This window comes from Diabrotica virgifera, chromosome 5 (genome assembly GCF_917563875.1).
Source record: "Diabrotica virgifera virgifera chromosome 5, PGI_DIABVI_V3a".
Classification (NCBI taxonomy): Eukaryota; Metazoa; Arthropoda; class Insecta; order Coleoptera; family Chrysomelidae; genus Diabrotica; species Diabrotica virgifera.
In genome coordinates, this window is record NC_065447.1 from 244,832,342 (window position 1) to 244,857,125 (window position 24,784).

Here is a 24,784-nt window from a genome sequence, read left to right on the forward strand (position 1 = left end):
TAAAACAGCATAGTTATTTTGATTCATTCATTCATTCATTTTAAACTTCCAATATCTCTCAAACTGATGACTTTATCGATACCAATAAAGCTATTTACATACAAAGTATTGGAGAATCGAAAAATTACGCTAAAATAGTAATTCACTCAGTGGCGTAGAATTTGGGAATGGTCAATAATTCACTATCCCCTGTCGTACGCCTCTGGCACTAGCTAGAAACGTTTATTAATCACAATTTAGTAGGGTGTATAATAGCCACACTTTCTGCCAAGTATGATAAGTATACGTCAAATAGTTTTAAAGTAGTTGGTAAAAATAAGTTTTAAATTTTTAAATAAAACACCCTGTAACTCAGTAAGTAGCCACATTTTATTTAAGAGATTTTAGTTAAATCTTAATATTTTTAGGTCTAGAATCTACAACTCAGAGATTCGACATTCTTAATAAAATTTTACATTAAAAGGGCCCGTAGTAATATAACTCCAAGAAAAAAAAGAAGAAGAAAAAACGACAAAAAAATTTTGTTAATTAGTAAAAAATGCTCAGGAACCCAATTATCCAAACGGCATTTCAAAATACTCAATCCCCGCGACGTTATTAAAAAACAAATTATAAACAAATTTGAATAGTTTTCAAATGCCATTTTAGGGGGCAGTTTAATTGAAATTTGAATTTATCAATACATTTATCGAAAATATACATAAAAATAAAAATAATGGGATCTTAAGCAGGTGAATATTTCTTTGGCAACAACCACGTTTTTGCAATTGAAAATAGAGTAACATTTAATAAACAAATTCAATATCTCAAAAAATATTAAATATTTTGCGACCAATTTATTTTTAATTAATACTGGTAACATAGCGCAACTTACACCGTAAAATAAGATATTTTATAGTGCTTATTTAAAACGCTAAAAATATTTTTTTGCAAATTTGTTTTTAAAGTTTTATATACAATTATTTAAATAAATAGGGGTCGAATTTAATTTGGTAAGTCTTATGTGAAAGATTTACCCTTCAACTTTGCAGAAAAAAATCTCATAGACCTTCATTAATAAGTGAATTACCTCAGCAGTTAAAAAAGTATATTTTTTGCAAAAATGACCCCTTTTTAATTATTTAAACAATGATCGCCTTGTATGATTTGGATACTTTCTTGAAAATATCTTTTGTATCCACCTAAAATTTGATATAAAATTTGTTTTAACCTGTACGAATTTACATTTTGACTTTTTTTTTTATTTTATTAGGCTATGAGTGATCAATTTATTAGGACGAGGAGGATGACATTCAGTAAAATTTTCAGTCGAAATAGTCGAATTATTTTATATTTTGATATACAAATAGAATATTTTAATTAATTTCGATAGAATTAAAAGCAAGCAAAAAATATGGAATTTTATATGTAATTAAAATATGTGGATAATTAAAAAAAATTTAAAACAATAATCATATGCTTTATTGTCATTGAAAATTTTACAATTTTGTTGACAAAGCTTACAAAGAGTAGGAGAAAAAAATATCAAATACAATTTACTGAAATTACATAAATGATCAATATTATAATATAAAGTATAATGAAATAAAATAAAAACAATATATTGTTTAAATATACATAATTTAAAGAAATTGCAAATTGCATAATCAACCTTAGGAACTATAACCCCCAGTAGGAACCACCATACTGCCATACAAACATATAACCACCATACAACCATACACCATACAAGGAACTGCTTTAAGTTTAAACTGCTGCATATGACACCCAAATATAGCTAAAAATACTAATAAGAATATTTTAGGTTATTAGTAATTCATTACGAAACTACTCTCCTGAATAATATGGTTTTTCAGATAGATAGGCTTTCGTCATTTTACGGAAGTTGGGTCCTGGAAAGAGAGGACAAGAAAAAAGAACATCCAAAACCAGACAAAAACTGCAAATAAAGTTAGAATACCCATGAACTTTAATGATGGTAGTTTTAGTTTTTGAAATTTAAAAGATAGGTTAGATTGAAGGATTGACTTTTTGCAATTACCCTGTTTTGACTTCTATATTTTTTTGATATTTTAACAGCTTCAAAATTAATTAGATTCCCCTTTTAATGATAACTTCTATAATAATAAAGTTATTGTCAAATTTGCTGCAAGACACAAATGTAAAATATTTTTATATGTAATAACAGAATTCCTTTAAAATTTAGGGTGTGTTCACAAACATCTTCTTCCGACACTGACAGAAAAATGACAAAATCTTTTTGACAATTACCAGTGTAAAATAAAATTTTTATTACATCCAAGAAAATATTTTTTTGATTCAATAAATACCAATAATGGAATCTTCTTCAGTGACACCACCTACCGATGAAGAGGATCCTACCATCAAGCACGCCAAAGAAGCTTTGTATGAAATCAAAGCGGATATCATAGTAAAATTTGATGACATAAAATTGGAAACTAAAGAGAACTTAGAAAATATCAATGAAATTCTGAAAGAAACTATTGAAAAGACGGTCGATAAAACTAAAAAGGAGTTGGATCCGGAGACTTTGAAGTTAGTAGAAGAAGCGAAGCAAAAGGTAAGGTTCGAGCTCAATATTGAGAATAAACAAAATGTCTTATATATACAGTTGAGTCCCTGAATCCTAACCCGTACATCATCATTTAAAGCATACGAAATAAGTCGATGATAAGTCGGAAATTGAAATTTACTAAACGCAACAGCACAACAGCAAGTCACTTACTGTCACTTACTGTTTCGTTTAGTAAATTTCAATTTCAGACTTATCATCGATTTATTTCGTGCTTTAAATGATGACGCACGGGTAAAGATTCAGGGACTCAACTGTACATCAGTTTAAAGGGGCCCTAGAGGTCCAAGGTTTCAATGGTTTTCTTCCATTTCTTTCTATCTTGTGCTTTGTTTTTCCAGTTTCGTCTTCCTTTACCGATTTCATCCATTTTCTTCGTAGTAGCCCTCTCTTCCTTCTTATGCCCGCTTCAGTATGTATTTATTATTTCTTCCTTTATTTCTTCCTTTCTGTATTCTAGGTACGTATCCGAGCCATCTTAGTCTATAAATTTTCGCAATATTTGAATTTTTTTGTTGTCCATACATTTGCATTATTTAATTATTTGTTTTTCTTCTCGAGATATTTCCATATTTTCTATCTTCATATTATATTCTTCTCAGTATCTTCGGCTCTGAACTATCTAGTTTCAAAGCAAAATGTCTTATTAGTCCTGTCGCCAGGGGGGGTACAACGGCCTCGTTAATTCAGATGGACTTACCCAAGTTTTTTTTATGTATTTTGACCCGTAGAACACGAATTTTTTGGGTAACAGTTGATCCGGATGTCGATAAGATTGTTATAGACCAAGAACTTGAGGAATCAAATAACAGCGATTTTTGGCAAAACAAAACAATATTTTGTATTTTTTGGGTCATTTTAAGCAAAAAATATTTCTACAAGTTTTTTAGTAGGATGCACAGTTTTCGAGATAAACGCGGTTGAACTTTCAAAAAATCGAAATACTGCAATTTTTAAACCCGAATAACTTTTGATTAAAAAATAAAATAGCAATTCTGCTTAGCGCCTTTGAAAGTTCAAGTCAAATTATGTCGGTTTTGATTATTTGCATTGCTAAAAATTTATTGTGTTATTGTTAAACAAAGCTACAAACAACTAGTGCGTGAGTGATGTTTCTATGATTTCTCATTTAAAATCGAACGAGTAGGTAGAATAGGTACTAGTGCAATCAAGACTATTTCTACGTTACATGCGTTAAAACGCATGTAAAAGCACGGGAAACCCTACGTGTTTATAGCTTTGTTAAACAATAAAAAAATAAATTTTTACCAATGCAAATAATCAAAACCGATATAATTTGACTTAAACTTTCAAATGCGGTAAGCAGACTTGCTATTTTATTTTTTAATCAAAAGTTATTCGGGTTCAAAAATTGCAATTTTTCGATTTTTTTAAAGTTCAACCGCGTTTATCTCGTAAACTGTGCATCCTACGAAAAAACTTGTAGAAATATTTTTTACTTAAAATGGCCCAAAAAATACAAAATATTGTTTTGTTTTGCCAAAAATCGCTGTTATGTTATTCCTCAAGTTCTTTGTTTATAACAATCTTATCGACATCCGGATCGACTGTTACCCAAAAAATTCGTGTTCTACGGGTCAAAATACATAAAAAAAACTTGAGTAAGTCCATCTGAATTAACGAGGCCGTTGTACCCCCCCTGGCGACAGGACTATATGTTTTTGAATCTTTTTTTGCTTTATTTCCCTCCTGTGAAAGGCAAAAGTACAGCTGGTCTTTATTTTGTTGAGTCATCATCATTACTGGTACTAAGTAAGAGCCAGAGCCCTCATTAAAACATTCTCCATTTCTTCCTGTCTCTAGCAATTCTTCTCCATCTTTTAACTTTGATATAATTTTAAGCAGCCTTTCAAGATGTCCAGGTACCTATGTCTCGTTCCATTTATTTCTAGTTCGTCGTCTCACTGGTCCTCTTTGGTCAAATACTTTCCGCATACTATTCGTAGAATCTTTCGCTTAAAACGATTAATAGTGCAGTTACTGTTTGTAGGTGGATATGAACTATTACCTCCGATTTCGTTCAACCTCCATCGATTTGCATGAAAAATCAAGGAACAAAGGTGACATGGTGCCAATTTGCGCTTTTACCCTGGGGGTGGATGCCACCCCTTTTGAGGGGTGAAAATTATTTTATTAAAAATAACCCCATAGCTAGATAGGGGGACAAATTCTAAGCAAAATTTGTTATATAAAGTTATTAAAATAAATCAAACCTTTTTGAGTTATTAATGATCAAAGATTTTACTTTTTCGTGAGAAAAATGCATGTTTTTAACCGATTTTCATAAATAACTCAAAAACTATAAGTTTTTACAAAAAAGTTATTACCAAAATTGTAGCTAATAAAAAATTAAATAAACTCCTTACTAAATAAACCTTTTATTGTTAAACTAAAAGTGAGTTGTAGGTAATTGAATGTATGTATATTTTTTTCGACGAGTAACCAAATCTAGGTATTTAAGCTTAAATTACGGGAAAATGATGCATTTCAAAACATAAACTTATGAAACGTTTGTAATTGTACTTAGAAATATCTATCAAATGAGATCCCGAACAAGTTGATAGCATTAAAATTGATGCTCCAAAAATTTTTAAAACATTATCTTTTAAAATTGTTTAAAAAAATTGTTATCGTTTTTTTTTAATACCTCCGATAATTTTTACGATATCACGTTAAGCTGGCTAACAAAAATTTGAAAGATAATTCCAAGGGCTATTAAAACACGTTGAATTTAATCTTTTAAACCCATTACTTTTTTAAAAATCAAAAGTTAAATGGCCACGGTTGCATGATTCTCGCAGCAAAATTTAAGCTTTAAACGTTTCTATCTCGGATATTTTTCACCCTACAGAAATAGTAAAAAAGCTAAAATATTTGATATAGAAAAAACTAAAATTTGGTTATGTATAATTTTTTACTTATATTGAGTATTTTTGGAGTTATTATCGAAAAAATTTAAAATGTCAATAATTTTAAAAATTCTGATTTTTTTAAATTATACCTTTTTTTCAAAAATATGCATTCTAAATCAGTGAAAATTGTTAAAATCATTACTTATGCTAATACAAAAAAATTCTTGTAAGTATTACTATAAATTTTAATTTTTGTGGAAATTGCGTACGTTTTATTTTTCACTTTTTCCTAAAAAATTCGAAAGGGTTCTCGTATTTTCATCATAACTTGCTTAATATTAATGCTATTAACTTCTTCTGGAGCTCATTTGATAGGTATTTTAAAGTACTTTGACAAGTGTTTAGAAGATATATTTTATAAAATGCATCGTTTTCCCGTTATTTAAGCTTAAATACTTAGATTTGAGTAGGTACTTGTCGAAAAAAATATACATTCAATTACCCATAACTCACTTTAAATTAACATTAGTTTAGTTCTTTAAGTGAAGGGTATATTAAATTTTTTATTATCTTCAATTTTGGTAATAATAGCTTTTTTGTAAAAGCTCACAGTTTTTGAGTTATACGTGAAAAACAGCTTTAAAACATGCATTTTTTACGAAAAAATAAAATCTTTGATCTTTAATAACTCAAAAAGTATTGATTTATGTTAATAACTTTATATAACAAATTTTGCTTAGAATTTATCCCTCTATCGGTTTATGGTATTATTTTTAATAAAATAATGTCACCCCAGAAAAGGAGTTGCATCCACCCCCAGGGTAAAAGCGCAAGTTAGCATCATGTTACCTTTGTCCCTTGATGTATCCTCTAACTGCTCACCAATTTTCATGAAAATCGATGGAGGTTGAACGAAATCGGAGGTGAAAACCTTCAGTGACTGCACTATAAGGATCTCTTGGTTAGTCAATGTAAGTGGCACCATTTCAACCTCATATGAAAAAACTAATCTTATTGGTGTTCTGCATTCTAAAGGCATGGAAAAAGGAAGAGGAGGTCTATATCCAAGGATGGATGTTTAGGGCTGATTATTTCACAATAAAGTAAAGTGCCAACCGTGCTCTCTTTTATTTTCACTATATATTTATTATTTCTCTTTGCCGACGTAAACCAGTGAAGAGTGCCACGCCACACTCCATCGGATCCCGGCTTTATACTTACAGATCAAAAAATGAACAGTGAACAGTTTTACTAAGTACTTTGTCATAATAATAAGCAAACGGGATCAGATAAAGGTCTTCTATTTTGTAAAGTATGCATATATGCAATTTGTGGCTAGAGGCGAACTCCAACATCGCAGATTATTAGGTTTCAAAATTCGCTCTAAACATACTGTGTCAAACTTTAAAACAATAGATAACTTCAAAGTCCAACGGATATGAACACAAAGGTGGGTTGGGCTGGATGGCAGAAAGGCAACTACGAAAGCGATTATCTGATAATGACTGTTGGTAGTGGGATCGTAAAGCTTTGGGCAATATACACCGTGTTTAGTATTATTCTGGTGAATAACTGTTTGGGATATATTGAAATACTTTTAGGAAAAAGGACTAAGAATTTAATTATTCATTGAAAAAGACTGATAGGTTTTGTACACTGTTATAAAAAACGAATGAATGGAAAACAAAAGTAGGTACCTATTTTAAAAGTGGGTAAAATATTTTTAATTCCTAGATGAGTGCTTTCGGCTTACATAGCCATCTTTAGAGCTATCCTACAATGGAATAACTTAAGAGAATTAATTAATTTAAGTGTTACAACGTGTAACTTATGTCAAAATTTGTTTCTTCGAAAGTTAAAAAACTTTAAATAAAACATCTAAAAGACAGTACATTAAGAGACTCCACAAAAACACTAGTCCGTGACAGTGGCGGCTCGTGGTAATTTAAAATGGGTGTTCGTGTTCAACTAAGGAATATAATAATATAAATGGTGAATAAAAGCCGCGGGTAATTGCGGCGCAGGCGAAAAATTGGTGTGGCCACAGTGGGGCATTATTTACGCGAAAAATGTAAGCCAATAAATGAAACTTTCATTATTTAAATATTCCAGTAACTTCTCTGCTTGATTTATTGTGGTAAAATCATTCCCGCTGCTCTTTAATATACTCTCTAGACAACTTTTTAAAAGCTTTTTGTGTTCAAAAATTGTTCTGACAGAGCGTCTGTTAAAATTCCATCTTGTCGCTGGTGCTGTCGGAATCCTTTTTTTATCTAAGTCATCTAGCATGCTAGTTATTTTTGCTGATCTTCAAAAAAAAGGCGGAAATGCATGTAAATTGGCAAAAAAGTTGTCTACATTTGCATGAACACAAACACATTTCTGCAATATTAAATTAAATTGATGTGCATAACAAAGTACATAAAATGCGTAAGAAAAATATTTTCTTATTATAACGACGTTGTGTTAGAACTTTTATCATTGTATGAATTCACCAACTTACTAAAATATCTACCGCCAACACTGGTGGTCTACCCTCGATACTCGAGGGCACAGGCTCCATCGGAATGGTCCGACCGAATTTATCAAACAGTAAATATTTATCAATTTCACAATAACGTGGGGTGCCAATTGTGTTCTCTTTTCTTTTCACTATTATCTATTTTGAAATTCTGAAGCACCTGGTGCCCAGGTTTATTGCTAAGGCACGTCATTTAGAGTTTCCAGGGTTTTCGGCACTCAATTGATGCCGATAGATTACTCGGAGTTTTTGGGGACGTTGAACGTGAATATGCCATCAGAATGGAGTCCTGGCGCATCTGGTGAACCACGGTCACTGCTGAGGTATGGCATCTTTTGGAGTTTCGTTTTTGCAGCACTAAATTGATGCAAACAGATTACTCTGTTTGTATCAAGGAATTTTGGAGTTGCTGAACACGAATATGACATCACAACCGACCATCACAGCATCTAGTGCCCAGGGTGACTGTTATCCACGCTCCGGACAGCAGGTGCTCCGGGTGTCGGTTCTGATAGTGTATTCGCGTTCAACTACCCCAATAATGCCCTAGTAATCTCTTTGCATCAATTTAGTGCCAAAACTCCTTGAAATTCCAGAAGATGACGTATGCCAATAGTGGCTCTGGGTACCAGGTTCTCCAAGGACCAGTTCTGATGGCGTATTTGTATTCAGCGATCCCAAAAACCACTCGTGTAATCTGTTTGCATCAATTTAATGCCGAAAGCCCTCGAAACTCCAGTTGACATGTTTATACATTTTTTGATGCATTTTATGTACTGCAATTATGCATTTTGTGATGGGATTTAACTCAGTATTCAGATAATTCTAAAAAATCATTTTTAAAAGATTAAATATTTAATACGATATTGTTTATGTTACATGATAATAAAATACCATCGATGTATTACAAGCATTTGGGGCATACGCATTCACCAGATTACGGGGAGAGTTTCAACTGAGTTTGGGGGTTGCTACCTTTTAGAATATAATGTAGTGATTGTGGTCATCAGCTGGGTACGATACATTGAATTTATCCAACAATAAAATACAGTTGAATAAATAAATGTAATCCTGATAACCAACCCCACGTAAGGGTAACATCAACATCCCTTCGTTTATTATCATAGCACCCATTTTTCTATTATAGGCTTTTCCTGAAGTCATCCTAAGCACTACTGAAAAAGTTACAAATCTCTAGGTGCTGTATTTAAAAATAGATTTATTTCTTCCTACATGCCCTCTAGTCTAATATGGTTTTGAGAGAAGTGTATTTTTGAAGTGTGTAAATTAAAGAATTCCTAGCTGAGCGCTTTCGGCTTACAAAGCCATCTTCAGAGCTATGGTCAAAAGGTTCAAAATACCACTAAAGAAGAGAGATGGATCCCATGTATGATATAAAAATACTTCTGTTTCTTATGCAGTTTTTTATTTGACGGAAAATAACCTTGTCTGACTGTTGAAAAAATGCTCAACTTTGCTGTTGTTTCTTTAGGTCGGAAAAGTTAAAACATCTTTATATCATACATGGGATCCATCTCTCTTCTTACTGGTATTTTGAACCTTTTGACCATAGCTCTGAAGATGGCTTTGTAAGCCGAAAGCGCTCAGCTAAGGATTATTTAATTTACACACTGCAAAAATACACTTCTCCCTATTTACCTGTTGTCATAAGTGTGTACAAAACTATTTCAGTCTTTACATTTTTTAATATGGTTTTGTGTAGAATACGTTTTTGAATTAAAAAATATCGTTTTCATATTCACAGTAGTTTAAGCCTGGTTTGAAAATTTCACCAACGTTAAAGTTTAGAATTTCCACGAAAGATAATTCCTTCGACAGAAATTGTCACTTGGAGAAATAGTTGTTCGCTTTCTGGGAAAACAATGTGTGATAAGACAAGACAGGGACAAACCAGAAACAAGTTCGAAATGCATTAGAACTACAACTTTGTTTAAGTTTTGATATATAAATCCAGAAAACTTTCCAGTTTTGTTACATCAATGTGTGCTTCAATAGTTTTAGTAAAAAGTAACTTCTAATGGTTTATGTACAAGGTGTGTTATAATTAATTGGACATTAGTCAGGGATTGACCAAAATGAAGCGTCATATAAGAAAAGCAAGTTCTGGCTGCGTAGTGACAAACTTCTGAAAAGTGGGGATACAAATAAGCTCTTCACTTTTGTGCAGTGTTGCAGAGATGTGATATAAATATCATTACCATCATGCAACCTCTTCCGTCCACTGCTGTACATAGGTCTCTCCCATTATTCGCTACTCTGCACGGTTTTGTACGTCTTGTTGCCATTTCTTGGACATTCGTTTAATGTCGTCTATCCAGCGTGTTGTTGGTCGTCCTCTGCTGCGTTTGTCTACTTTTGGGCGCCAGTCAAGTAGTTTTCTGGTCCATCTTGAGTCTTTTAGTCTCGCTACGTGACCTACTCAATTATATTTCAGTTTGGCTATACGTTCGACGACATCAGTGCAGTGGTACCATTCGTTTCCTTAGGGCTTGGTTCCTTGTTTTTGTCACGCCAAAAATCGATATTTCCATGCGCTTTTGTGCCACTTGCATTTTTAGTGCTGTTGTTTTTGTGAGCGTGAGAGTTTTTGCTCCGTATGTCTTCCGTTTCATAGCTATCGGGACGTTGCTCTTAAAGATGTCTCTTAGTGAACCATACGCCGCCCAAGCAAGTGATATTCGTCGTTGAAATTCACAGGTCTAGTTATCCTTGCTTCTTCTGATTTGAAATCAGAATAAGATATAGATATGGAAAATGTGAAAACCGATAACTTCTAAATCATCAATCGCAAGAAGTACTTCATATTAAAACGTTTTTATATACTTGGCTTGGTTGTTGTCACGGTCTCCGCAAATTTTGTAATCCATTTTAAAAATAGTTCTAGGCTACGTAGGTACCTGAAAGGACCCCGCAAAAACCTTATGGAAAATAGGTTCCAGTGAATTTCGTTCATACTTTAGGAAAATACTCTTTGAAGCAACCTGATAAAAAGTTCTCATGGGCACAACTCAATCGTATGAAGGATTTTCAAGATATAGAGGTCCAAACTCGGAAAATTATAAGATTTACGGGTATTCCAATTCCGTGAGTTACTGGTTATTTGGAAACATGTAGAAGTTTGGATCAAGGAAAAGTACTAGTAGTCTAGGATTTTTTCCTGGCTATCCAATGGCGTCCTTTACTTTGACCTTGACCTTCAACGGACGTCATCTTCTAGATTTCGAGGGTTTTAGGCATTAAATCGATATAAGCAGATTACTCATGGGTTTTTGGGATCGCAAAACACGAATATGTCATCAGAATTGACCTCCGTCGTACGTGGTGGCCAGGGCCACTGCAAGGGACGTCATCTTCTAGAGTTTCGATGGTTTTCGGCATTTAATTGTTGCAAATGAATTACTGGAGGGTTTTTGAGGTCGCTAAATACGAATCAGCCACCATAACCGACTCCCGGAGCACCTGGTTTCCAAGGTCAATGAAAGGGGCTCCTGGAGTTTCGAGGGTCTGTGGTACTACATTGATGCAAACGGATTAATTATAGATTTTTGGGGTTACTGAACACGAATACGTGGGTCGGATCTTATAGTGTATACATGTTCAGCAACCCCAAAAACCTAAGAGTAATCCATTTGATTCCTCCGAAACTCCAGAAGATAACCTGTCTTAGGCACCAGGTGCTCCTGTGTCTGTGCTCCTTTCATTGACCTTGGAAATCAGGTGCTCCGGGAGTCGGTTCTGGTGGCATATTCGTGTATAGCGACCTCAAAAAACCCTCCAGGAATTCATTTGCATCAATTAAATGCCGAAAACCATCGAAACTCTAGAAGCTGACGTCCCTTGCAGAGGCCCTGGACACCACGTCATCCGGAGGGCAATTCTGATGGCATATTCGTGTTTAGCGATGCCAAAAACCCATGAGTAATCTGTTTATATCAATTGAATGCCGAAAACCCTCGAAACTCTAGAAGATGACGTCCGTTGAAGGTCAAGGTCAAAGTAAAGGTCGCCATTAGATAGCCAGGAAAAAATCATAGACTACTAGTACTTTTCCTTGATCCAAACTTTTACATGTTGCCAAATAACCAGTAACTCACGGAATTGGAATACCCCGTAAATCTTATAATTTTCCGAGTTTGGGCCTCTATATATTGAAAATCCTTCATACGATTGAGTTGTGCCCATGAGAACTTTTTATCAGGATGCTTCAAAGAGTATTTGCCCAAAGTATGAACGAAATCCACTGGGACCTATTTTTCATAAGGTTTGAGAATAGCTTAGCACTAGCTAACAATGCAATATTTAACTGCTATTATACAGGGTGATTAACAAGTGAGATCCGTAGATGGTTCCGTAGATGGTGGATCCGTAGATCCGTTATAGTAATGGATAGCGACAAAAGTTAATAACAAAAATTGTAGCCAACTTTGAACTTTACATTACAAAATTAGTAAGAATGTTACATAGTGTTACATAAGGGATAACATAGTGGGAGATCAAAGGTATGTTTTTTTTTTAATTGAACACCCTGTATTTTATTTTATATTCAAAATCTTCTTTACTTCTCCATTACAAAAATATAAAGGTTTAGTATGTTATACAGGGTATTAACAAAGTTATAACCAATTTTATATGAAAATCGTAACAAGTTTACTAATGCCATATTTTTTTATTTATTGTCAAAATTTTCATAAATAATCGATATTGCTAATTTTTTTTTATTGAATACAGAGTGAGTCAAAACGCAAGTACATTATTTATTACCCTACTTCAATTTTTATATAACAGTCCCTATATCTTTTATTAGCTTTCGAGATATTTTCATTTTTCAGAGCAAATTATTAATTACGGGTCTAAATCTATCTAAATTTTAGGCAAGCCATGACTGAATTGTCTAAAACTGACAATTTACGATTACTGATTATCAATCTGTAATCAAAGTTGGTTACAATTTTTGTTATTAACTTTTATTGCTATCTATTACTATAACGGATCTACGGAGCTTTACCCCACTAATCAATTACCTGTATGGATAAATCGATTTTTTATATTTCAAACTATTTTAAAAATGTGACTAATGCAATGAGATAAGAAAGTACGTTAATAAATCGATATCTACAAATTGATGGTGGGTCAGTGGCATTAGACTGCAGATCGAGAGTTCCCTAGTTCGAACACGGGTGTTGCGTATTTTTTTTAAATTTTTTTAACAAATAATTAAAAGTTGATATACTTAAAATTTATATTTTATAAATTAATTATTACATATACCATTTTAAACAACCGTGGTATTATAAAAAGTATTTTTTATACTAGTGTAATTTTTGGAATTATAATTTTGACAGTTAATACATCTACTAAAAATTAATATTTTATTCTTTCGAAACAGGTTGTGTGCTGTATATAACAAAACCGTGTTATTATAAAAAGTACTTTTTTATTATAATGTAATTTTTGGAATTTTAAGCATTTTATATCGTTAAATTATTTTATATTCTCTCCTATAAATAATAAAAACCTTTTATTATAAAAAGTTCTTTTTTATAAAAGTGTAATTATTTTAAAATTTAATTAACATTTTAAAATTTACAAAAAATTAAGCAGAAAGTGCAGAAGTGTTAATAAATTTAACGAAAGTAGAGGAACGTGTTATTTTTAACGTAATCTAATTTTAACCCTGTAGTAGTCCGATTTTTGCCGAAGCATTAGTACGAGGGGTCTAATCTAATAGTCTCCAAATTTCCAATCTTCTACATATCAAGCTGTCGTCTTTCAGTTCTTGTGTATATAGTCAAATCGTTAGCAAATTAGAAGAATCTGAATCTTTGAATAATCATACTCAAATAAAAAATTTGCACACCTGGTCTATCATTTATCGAAAGATCTTCCAATTTCAACCTTGTCAAATCCTGCTTAGTATAGTAATTCGGTGCACGCTCTAATTTCATTTTACTGAATTATGAAAAAGTTTGCCTTTTTGTCGATAAAAATTAAAATGTTTGTTGTCAATATGAATGTTTGTGTACCCAATAAGTAAATTAAACATTTCAATTAATTCAACATTTTCTCTGCCAAAATAAACTAGGACATCAAAAATTAAAATGGATGTATTTATGAGATTTTACTTTGTCGCACTATAATTAATTTTGACATAACAGTGAAAATTGCACCAACAATTTATTGAGCAATTTGGTTATATGAAAATTATTGAAACGTTAAAAAAGAAATTCGTAATTTAGTTTTCTGTTGGAAAAATTACAGAACCAATCATCGCATTTCCATTTTAGTGGAAAGGGCTCAAAATGTGTTTTAAATGTATTCATTTTTTTCGAATCCTGAGAAAACTAATAAGTAGTTTTGAATAATTTAAACGCAGAATGAATGACTATTTAATTACCGAGGGCCAAAAGTCCCTTAAAATAAACAAAAAGTTTCTTTTGAATGAAATATTTGGAAATAAAAAATCACACTAAATTTTCTCTTCTTTCATTCCTGTGACTTATTAAAATAAACATTATAGGAGTTCTCAGGGACTTTTAGCCCTCGGTAATAATGTAATCTTTCATTTTGAGTTTAAATTTTTCAAAAATAATTATTAGTTTTCTTAGGATTCTAAAAAAAATAAATACATTTAAAACACATTGAAAATTTTGACATGCGTCAAAATTTTGCATTTTGCTCTGTTCCCCTTAATGAAAAAGCATGATATACAAAAACTGCGATTATTTTATGTATATGTATATTTGTATATTGTTTATTACTATGATTGCTCCTCTGAAAAACATAACATCTAAAATTTAGAATAGTGTCTTGCATCAGTGATTATACAGGGTGTCTGCGTAACTTGGAACCATATGGGAAACTTTTTTAATATCAATTTTACGAAAAAAACTCATTCTTTATAAAGTGCTCTGCATTGTCTAAAACCTAAGATGCAATCATCAGATATCAAATTTTGTCAACAGTATACGAGGTATGTCAAAAAATATTAATTTCGCTCAAGACCAAACTACCTTTATATTTCAAAATATCAAAAAATTTTATTATAAAAAGTTATTTGTAACTAAAATCCATATTCAAATATGCAATAACAGCCTCTCACGTGAAAAAAAATCTGAGATTTTCCTAAATTACTGATTCCGAAGATCATTTTTATTTATTAGACCTGTAATAACTTTTTTATTAATAATTTTAGGAAAAAAAGTTATTCTTCATAAAAATCTGTGCATGGTCTAAACCTCAAGATGCAACCATAAGTTATCTAAGTTTGTTAATTTTATACGAGGTGTGTCAAATAATATGAATTTGGAAAGAATTCTTTCTATATTCTTTCTAAATTCATATTATTTGACACACCTCGTATAAAATTAACAAACTTGGAAAACTGATGTTTTCATCTTAAGGTTTAGATCATGTACAGATTTTTTGAAGAATAAGTTTTTTTCCAAAAATTATTAATAAAGTAGTTATTACATGTCTAATAAATAAAAATGATGTTCGGAATCGGTAATTTAGGAAAATCTCAAAAAAAAATTTTCACGTAGAAGGCTGTTATTGCATATTTGAATAGGTGTGGTTTTTAATTACAAATAACTTTTCATAATAAAATTTTTTGATATTTTGAAATATAAAGGTAGTTTGCTCTTGAGCGAAATTAATATTTTTTTTACATACCTCGTATACTGTTGACAAAATTTGATATCTGATGATTGCATCTTAGGTTTTAGACTATGCAGAGCACTTTATAAGGAATGACTTTTTTTCGTAAAATTGATATTAAAAAAGTTTCCCATACGGTTCCAAGTTACGCAGACACCCTGTATAATATATTTGGTTGATCTTTATTATCCTTTCCAGGAGGTGATTTCCAAGTTTCCTTATGCATATCTTTGAGGGGAAACCTTATTTCACCTATTACCATATGATTGATAATAGCAAAGTTTATTAGTCTCAATTCGTTTTCATTTGAATCTGCCTTTATAGTCTCTTTACCGATGGTTGATAAAAAGGTAAATATTATCTTTATGCTAAGCCGAGTTTAGCATTAGTCTCCTGCCAACATTTTAACGTAATGTTTTCGGCATTTATCATAATCTGGCTCCAGTGCAGTGGCGTACTGAGCATGGTTCCGCGGGTTCCGTGGAACCAGGGCCCGGGCCCCGTAGGGGCCCTGTACAAGAATTCATCTGTACTCATTATATATCTTTTAAAAACACCCTTTAGTTATCTACGCTAATTTCTTTCGGTTATTTAAATGTCATCATAAACAATTCCAACCTTCTTTCGTTACATAAATATTGTTGACCTAGATCGTGAGGTGTAATTATACATACAGCCACTATAAACACTTTTCAGGGTCGACGCTGACTTTGCACTTTTAAATATATTTATACAACCAAAACATAATAAGGGAATCCTCATTACACATTCCACATTCGTCATTCTATTTTATTAGATGTAAGATTATTCACATTAAAAGATAGTGTCATCTACACTCCGCGAGACGACGTTACGTAGGTTGCTACCAGCTTGTACTCATGCGAGTATAATAAAACAACTTCAACAGTGAAACGACTATTAATCATTCCACCCCTCGGATAAGGGTTAACCACCCTTACCGGGAGAAGATAGCCCTAGTAATCCTGGACTATCATAGCTCGTTCTAATGCGCTTTTTGCTTCTTTTAGGAGATTTCTAAAATTTATACTGATTTATAACTTCTCATTAAGATGTAGTTTTTCCAAAATTATAACAACCTGTACATTGTTTCTTACAATTCCTGTACCTAACAGTTGCAACAGCAGAACGAACGTTTTCAAAATTAAAATTATTAAAAAATTATCTGAGAAATACAATGGGTCAGGAACGGCTATCTAAGTTAGCAATTATCTCAATGAAAAATGAGATAGCAAAAAATTTGAATGTATCCATCCTTATAGGTAACATCTTTTGCTACATCAAAAGTAGAAAAATAATTATAATTATAAATATGCTAATTTACGATTTTTGTCTTTTTCTCTCGAATTTTTGTTTGTTTATTTGTATATAATATTTTGTTTGTGTTCAAACTTCAAATTGTTTTCAAACTTGTTTCAAAATATATGTCAGTATGAAAAACGATAGGATAAATATTAATTTATGTTTTAAATTAGCTTGAGTTTTAATAAATATGATAATATGATGATTTATACTTAATACTGACTAAGAACTTGTAGTAATACAATGTATGTTTTTATTGGGCGAGTCCGCATTCCAACTGGAACCAGGGCCCGCTGATATATCAGTACGCCACTGCTCCAGTGAACTATAGAGCATGTCTTTTTTGTCGTCCTTTTTCTCTTCAGCTGGTGCGTGTGTAAGTACAAAGCAAACAACAGATCAGAATGAAAGAAATCATGGAAAAAGTTAAAATGTTCGTTGAGAAAATCATGAAGATATTGAAAATATATTTCGGATGAAGCTCAGTGTCATTACTCCTCTCTTGTTCTTTTTTCGCTATTTACTACTACATGTCGGTTTATAACGTTATCCTACTTCCAAACGCTACTTCGTCCGGTTGGTCCATAAGTCCTGTTCTATGTTCCTCAGCTCTTTGTATCTTTGTCCATTCCTTTGCTCCAATTTTTTCTCGGTCTACCTGGTTTCTCTTTCCTTAGTCTCCTCTGGTATCCATTATTTATATCTCCTGGGAACAAATTATGTCTCAAATATATACAGTACGTAAATCGTTCAGCTGGACATAGGGAACATACATTGTAGATGTATTTATGAATACATAAATACATGCATTGTACTATATTGATATACTTGTGGCAACTGAGCTCTCTCGATGACAATATGGTTATTAGCATTAAGGGGTATTAACCTCAAAATTCACAATTCATTTCGACTGACACAAATAAACGTCAAAATATGACAATGTAGTAGCTGAATATTTTTGGCCTAAGGGAATGAGAAAACTGTTTAGTTTTGAAATTAGTTTTTAAATAAAAATTATTTTAAAAATTAAAGTAAAATTATTAACTCATTAATCATAAACTTTGTTTTTGATTTATTTATGGACAGCCTTGCTTCAAAAGTCACTCATTCTATTCGTTCTAACAGCCCTATTGCACCAAAAACTCGTACTCGAACTCGAACAGAAGCTTCAACTAACACAGGTTAGCGCAGTTGCCACAATTCTCTCCATGTATATTCCCTATGTCCAGCTGAACGATTTACCTACTGTATATGTGATTATAATGGGAGTACTTTATTTTATTACCTAAACCATACTGTGAGTTTTAAATATAGTTGAAATGTCGTTTTTATATTTACAGGTACAGCATATACACGAGCAGACCACAGCCACACTGGATAAACTCTGGAAAGGATCTGCGTGTGCGATTCAAACCCTTGGTGCAACAGCTAATGCAGCACTGAATAGCGAATCACTTGAAGCATATATAACGGAAATCATCAACAGTATAGAAGCGGTTGTTAAAGAACTCCTGGAGTATTTTGAGACGCTTGTCACATATATATTACAGGAGCAGCAAATATTTATAGAAAAAATCAAGATTAAATTGACTTCAGACAATTATATTCTGTTTTAATTATTATTCTGGTCACTGTATGTTATTCTCTTCTAGAGAAGAGAGTATTTTGGGTCGTTTTGCTTTGATTAGCTGAAAATTTCACCAATGTTTTTCCTGATCTGACTATGTTTGGTAATGTTAAAACTCCTACGTAGAGAAGTTGTTTTGTTATTATTTCTCTATTCATTGTTATGTAGCCCATCGTTCACTATATACCTTAGGTATTCTGTTAAGTGTACTGATTTCAAGTTTTTGGAAATATTTAAAATCACCAAAATTTAGTTACTTGTCTGTTGCAATCCACATGGTTACCGGTGCGGAGCGCAAACTGCTCTCCACTGCAAACTGCACTCCAGACAAAGTTTCAGGAGGAACCATCTCTTAAGAAAGTAGTAATGTTACGCCAGTCCTTGCTACGCCACTGGTCGAATTTACTAGACGATTTTCACAAGGTTTATGGCTGTTTCGGCGTAACTAGAATTCCACTGAATTCTAAAACTATTCCGAAGAATGAGCTGGACTACATGTAACAGCAAATTGATGTTACGAAAAAGAAAAAAAAGCTATGAACCTAATTATTGCTCTTCGGAGAGATGCTTTTGATGTCATTCAGAATACAACCGTAGAGGAGACAGATGATTTCCAATAACTTACGAAGACTAAACATGCGATATGGCCACGAACACTCGAAGCATGTCTATCAGTAGCAGTTCAAAAATCAGAGAAAAAAGCGAGATGAGGCTCTTCAAGAATACGAGGTAGACATTGCCAGGTTAGTACGATATGCTTATCCAACAGCTCTTGATGACATGGTGAAAAAGTTTTCTGTTCAAACATTTATTGATAGTCTTCGTGATCATGAAATATAGTCGATGTCTTGTCCGCCGCTCTCGAAGGAGCTACGCAGGCCTCAGGGGGCTAGAGTAAAGTTAGGATTGTAACAGTGAAAGAAGATAAAAAATTTGACCAACTTGTTCATCTTATGAAAGCCATTGCCATACAAGAAAAAGAAAACCATAAGGGGCTGGAATTGTGGTGAAATCAGACACATATGGGATTGAACGACTTCAGTTTTATAGAAAAGTCATGATTTCGTCATGTTTTATATGAGAGTTAGAAGACTTTTAATAAATTGAAATAAACATTACAAAATTATGAGGACGAAATTAATAGCAAAGTTTATAAAATATCTGTTATCTAATTAATAATTAACGTAACAATATAGCTATTTCACCACAATATTAAATTTACAGTAGAAAGGCACATAACAAATTAATCAATGATTTTTTTAGATACATAACCAATATAACTAGTAACATGAATTGGCTAGATTTCACAAACCATGACATACAGATATTACTATAATTCATAATCAATGCCTTCATCTAGATTAAACGGAAAATAAGCGCATATGACAATATGATACAAAATTCGATAAATATTCCTGTCAGAAGATAATAATTATTATACCAAACGGAGCCGCATTAATCCAGTAGTAGTAAACAATGGCTATTAAAAAAAGCTAATCAATAACTTACCTACTATCTACATAAAAAAATTGTACTAACAAGATTTGTAAGTTCCATCTACTCAAGTACATACATAAAATAGAATGATTACACTGAAAAATACAGCTTTTGTCTCATGTATTAATTCAATGATTTTTTTTATATTTATGAGTAAAAATCGGATTTTCAATCAAAAATAGTCTATCAGATAAGGTTTCCTTTAAAAATTCTACTTATTTCTACGTGTTTTTCGAAATTTCAATACATTTTCAAGTAACACTTCGGTGATACAGTAGCGATCAACAGGTAGCCATAACGCGTTCCAAGATTGCGGCTGTAATTTTGAATATTTTTTCGAGATATTTGGCACACGTATTCGTAATATAATAAAGAATGGCGGTACAGAGCCCAATTTGAAAAATATATTAATATGTGGAAATTACTCTGTAATTAAATACAATATTAAAAAAACAAGCCTGTACCGCCATTAAGAAGAACAAAAAAATACACTTTCTTCAAATAAACTTTTTTATCCGATGCCTAGATTTTGTGTCATTTTGGAACTACTAATGAAATAAAAAATTTTAGTAGTTCCAAAATGACACAAAATCTAGGCATCGGATAAAAAAGTTTATTTGAAAAAGTGTATTTTTTTGTTTTTCTTAATGCGGTACAGGCTCGTTTTTTTAATATTGTATTTAATTACAGAATAATTTCCACATATTAATATATTTTTCAAATTGGGCTCTGTACCGCCATTCTTTATTATATTAGGAATATGTGTGCCAAATATCTCGAAAAAATATTCAAAATTACAGCCGCAATCTTGGAACGCGTTTTGGCTACCTGTTGATCGCTACTGTTTCCTCTTAAGTGAAAAGTTGTCACTAGCTATATTTAAGTATCAGTTGTACCTAATATACAGGGTGTTTCATTAACAATTATCCATATCGTAACTGGAGAAAACTTAGCACAAAATATGAAGATTTAACCCAAAACACTTACCTCCTTACCGAGATACAGAGTGTTTTATTACAAATATTCTAAAATGATTTTAGCCCATTGTTCAAGCACCTTTTAATATTTTTTATTCAAACTTGACACACAGTTTACACATGTTAGGGTACTTTAACTACTAGTCTTAAAATATAGTTTTCCGCTGTTACACAGAGGCGTGCTGTAGGGATATATACTTCATTTTAGCCCCTTTTCCCCCTCACAATCTACGCTACTGTCGTAATAATCATTTCAGCGTGTTTTTTGATTGTTTGTTACTTTTTACATTAATATCATCCTTTTGTCTCTTTCTTTAGTCACTTTCTGACTTTCATAGTAATAACTTTTAACCGAGTTTTTAAGCCTTGAAAATCGCCATTTTTCGTTTTTTTCAATTTTAAATTGCTTATAACTCGAAAACGATTAACTTTAAAGAAAAATTATAAAAGACCTTTTTTATCCAGAATGGTCCAAAAAACCTACAAAAAATTGTCCGGGCCAAATATACTGATTTTTGCAATTTGATTAAAAAAAAATATTAAAAAAAATTTGGCCCACTTTTCACGTGGGCGACTTCTTGAACCTTATTCTGGAATTTCTCACGAACGTATTTATGCAAAAAAATCTCATGGGAATATTTTTCCCAACGAACCCGCCGTTTTCGCCTTGTCTATCCCCACATGAATTTTTGTCATGTTTTATCCTAAAATATATTTTTTAATCGTTAATGAAGCGCTATAAGAGGACTGCCGATCAGACTACATTAACAACTAAAAAGCCATATTTTAATATGAAACAACCCCAAAATGATTATCGAAAACTGATAAAATTAAGGTTTGAACTTAAATTTAGGCATTTCAATAATAAAAATTTTTACGTTATGTTTTTGAGCCTTGAAAATCGTCATTTTCTGTTTTTTTTTTAATTTCAAATTGTTTAACTCGAAAAAGATTAACTTTAGATAAAGATTACAAAAGACCTTTGTTGTTCCCAATGGTCCAAAGAACCTAAAATAATATGTGCCGGGGCCGAGAAAATTGATTTTATCTACTCTCTCTTTATCTCATATTATGTATAAGCTTTTAGTTTGTGAAAACTGTCATTATAGATAGCAGTACGTGAAGGGTTTAAAGTATGCGTGAAGTAACAATGTATTTTAAATAGGATTTACTTTTTCGTACTGTTTTTTGGCACACTATCATATAATCAAATATCCTTAACTTTCGGTTTGTCATGGTGATGACATATGAGCAATAAATTACAACAAAAGTTTTGACAGTTTCGTAATTTGAAAGAAGTTAGAATTTTTAAATGTCAAAGTTCTAAAAATTGTAGAATAGAAATGTGCCGAAGATTTACAGATTTTTTATTTGTTTATCGTGGATAAAATATTGTATGAAAGTGTGCGTGAAGTACATTTTGCGCACTTACGCAATGTATAGCACTCGCTACGCTCGTGCTCTAAACATCGCGTGCGTGCGCAAAAATCATACTTCACTGTTTCATAAATAACTATTTATGATTTGTTTAAAACTCTTTTTTAAACGTACCTAGCAATAATTCAGAAATTACGGCATTTAGGTATAGGGAATATTAGCTGAAACGTAATCAATATTGTTAAGGACTTCAAAACTCAAAAAATATACAGGGTGTTCTATTTGAAATAAGAAAGTTCATTAGATTTCCCGAAAAACGGAAGGTCTGATAAAAATGTAAATACCACAAAATACCACTATAATGTCGGCCGCGTTAGAAGTCTATCCACCAAAATCGGTAAAAAGAGTGCAAGCCGTTGCCGAGATAAATGAGGCGTTCCATACATATAACTCACTCTGTACAATATAAGAGTATACTTAAAAAATACAATAAAGTTTCTGTAGTACCGAGCTGCAAAAATATACAGGGTGTTTCAAAAAGGTATGTCATAAATTAAATCACGCATTCCGGGGACAAAAATAAATTGATTGAATCCAACTTACCTTAGTACAAAAGTGTACACAAAAAAAGTTACAGCCCTTTGAAATTACAAAATGAAAATCGATTTTTTTTATACATCGAAATCTCTTAGAGATTTTTTATTAAAAATGGACAATGGGCATGTGGCATTCATATGGCAGCAACATCTTAAAAAAAATTAAAGTGAAATTTGTGCACCCCATAAAAATTTTGTTGGAGTTTTGCTCCCTTAAACCCCCCCCCCCCAAACTTTTGTGTACGTTCCAATTAAATTATTATTGTGGCCCCATTAGTTAAACACAATGTTTTTAAAACTTTTTTGCCTCTTAGTACTTTTTCGATAAGCCAGTGTTAATCGAGATATTTTGAATATTTGTCGAATCCACCACATATTTGTATATGGTTAAGTACCTACTCGTATGATATACCTGTTAAATCTGAAAATTTATTTATAATTTACATTTTAAGGTATATTTTGAAGAAAAAGCCACATCTCGATAAAAGGTGACTTATCAAAAAAAGACTAAGAGGCAAAAAAGTTTTAAAAACACTGTGTTTACCTAATGGTACCACAATAATAATAGTTTAATTGGAACGTACACGAACATTTGGGGGGTTTAAAGGAACAAAACCCCCATAGAATTTTTATGTAAACATATTAAAAAAGAAGCCGCATCTCGATAAAAATTCGCTTATCGAAAAAATACTAAGAGGCAAAAAAGTTTTAAAAACGTTGTGTTTAACTAATGGTACCACAATAATGAATTAATTGGAAAGTACACAAAAGTTTGGGGGGTTTAAAGGAGCAAAACCCCCATAAAATTTTTATGGGGTGCACAAATTTCACAATATTTTTTTTTTAAGATGTTGCTGCCATAATAATGCCACATGTCCATTTTCAATGAAAAATCTCTAAGAGATTTCGTATTTGAAAAAAAAATCGATTTTCATTTTGTAACTTCAAAGGGCTGTAACTGTTTTCGTGTACACTTTTGTACTAAGGTAAGTTGGATTCAGTGAATTTATTTTTGTCCCCGGAATGCGTGATTTAATTTATGACATACATTTTTGAAACACCCGGTATAACAGCCTAAAAATATTATTCTGAAGCTATTTATTTGTGGCATTCGTGTAATTTACTATTCTAACTGGGAAATAAGCCACAATTTAACTTAAAAACTGATTTTATTGACATTTCGACAAAATATTAATTTTTCGTATTTAGATAACGACCTCCGAAATGGAAGTCGAAACGTCCATAAAATCAGCCTAGAAACGATCGATTCCACAGGAAAATAATCGATTTCACAGAAAAAAAATTATTCAATAAATGTGTAACAATAATAAACACTGCTATTTAGCAAATCCTCTGTTTAAATATATTATGGGAACGCTTTTAAATACATACCTTTTCGAAAGTATAAATAAACCCTTGCTTTCCAAAATATTTAATGAGTTTCTATAGCAGCTTTCGTTTGATCTAATTCGGGAACGGATTATTTCCTAATTGCTGGAGAAAACCGTTAAGCAATTAAGTGGGTTATCGCCTTTACGCCTCGTTAAAAAATTAAATTGTTTTTTCAAGTCAATAAGGCACACGGCATGGATTTAACGAGAAAAACGATAGTTTTGCTTTTGAAATTGGACATTTATGTGAAAGTATGTTTATTGAATTTCTCTAGATATTGTATTTGTATTTAATCAAATAATTATTCTACCAAAAATAAACAATAACATAAAAT

General features: G+C 31.9%; 2 protein-coding genes across 2 annotated transcripts in view; one reads left to right on the top strand and one right to left on the bottom strand.

The window, feature by feature from the left end:
• LOC114325090 (FMRFamide receptor) overlaps nucleotides 1–24,784 on the bottom strand; it is a 1,095,033-nt gene that overhangs the window by 855,735 nt on the left and 214,514 nt on the right. The gene's annotated exons all lie outside the window — the stretch shown is intronic.
• Nucleotides 2,140–18,644, top strand: LOC126884750 (uncharacterized). Its single transcript, XM_050650965.1, has 2 exons — nucleotides 2,140–2,581; nucleotides 18,325–18,644. The coding sequence occupies exons 1-2, from the start codon at nucleotides 2,336–2,338 to the stop codon at nucleotides 18,598–18,600; spliced, it is 522 nt and encodes a 173-aa protein (XP_050506922.1). The 5' UTR covers nucleotides 2,140–2,335; the 3' UTR covers nucleotides 18,601–18,644.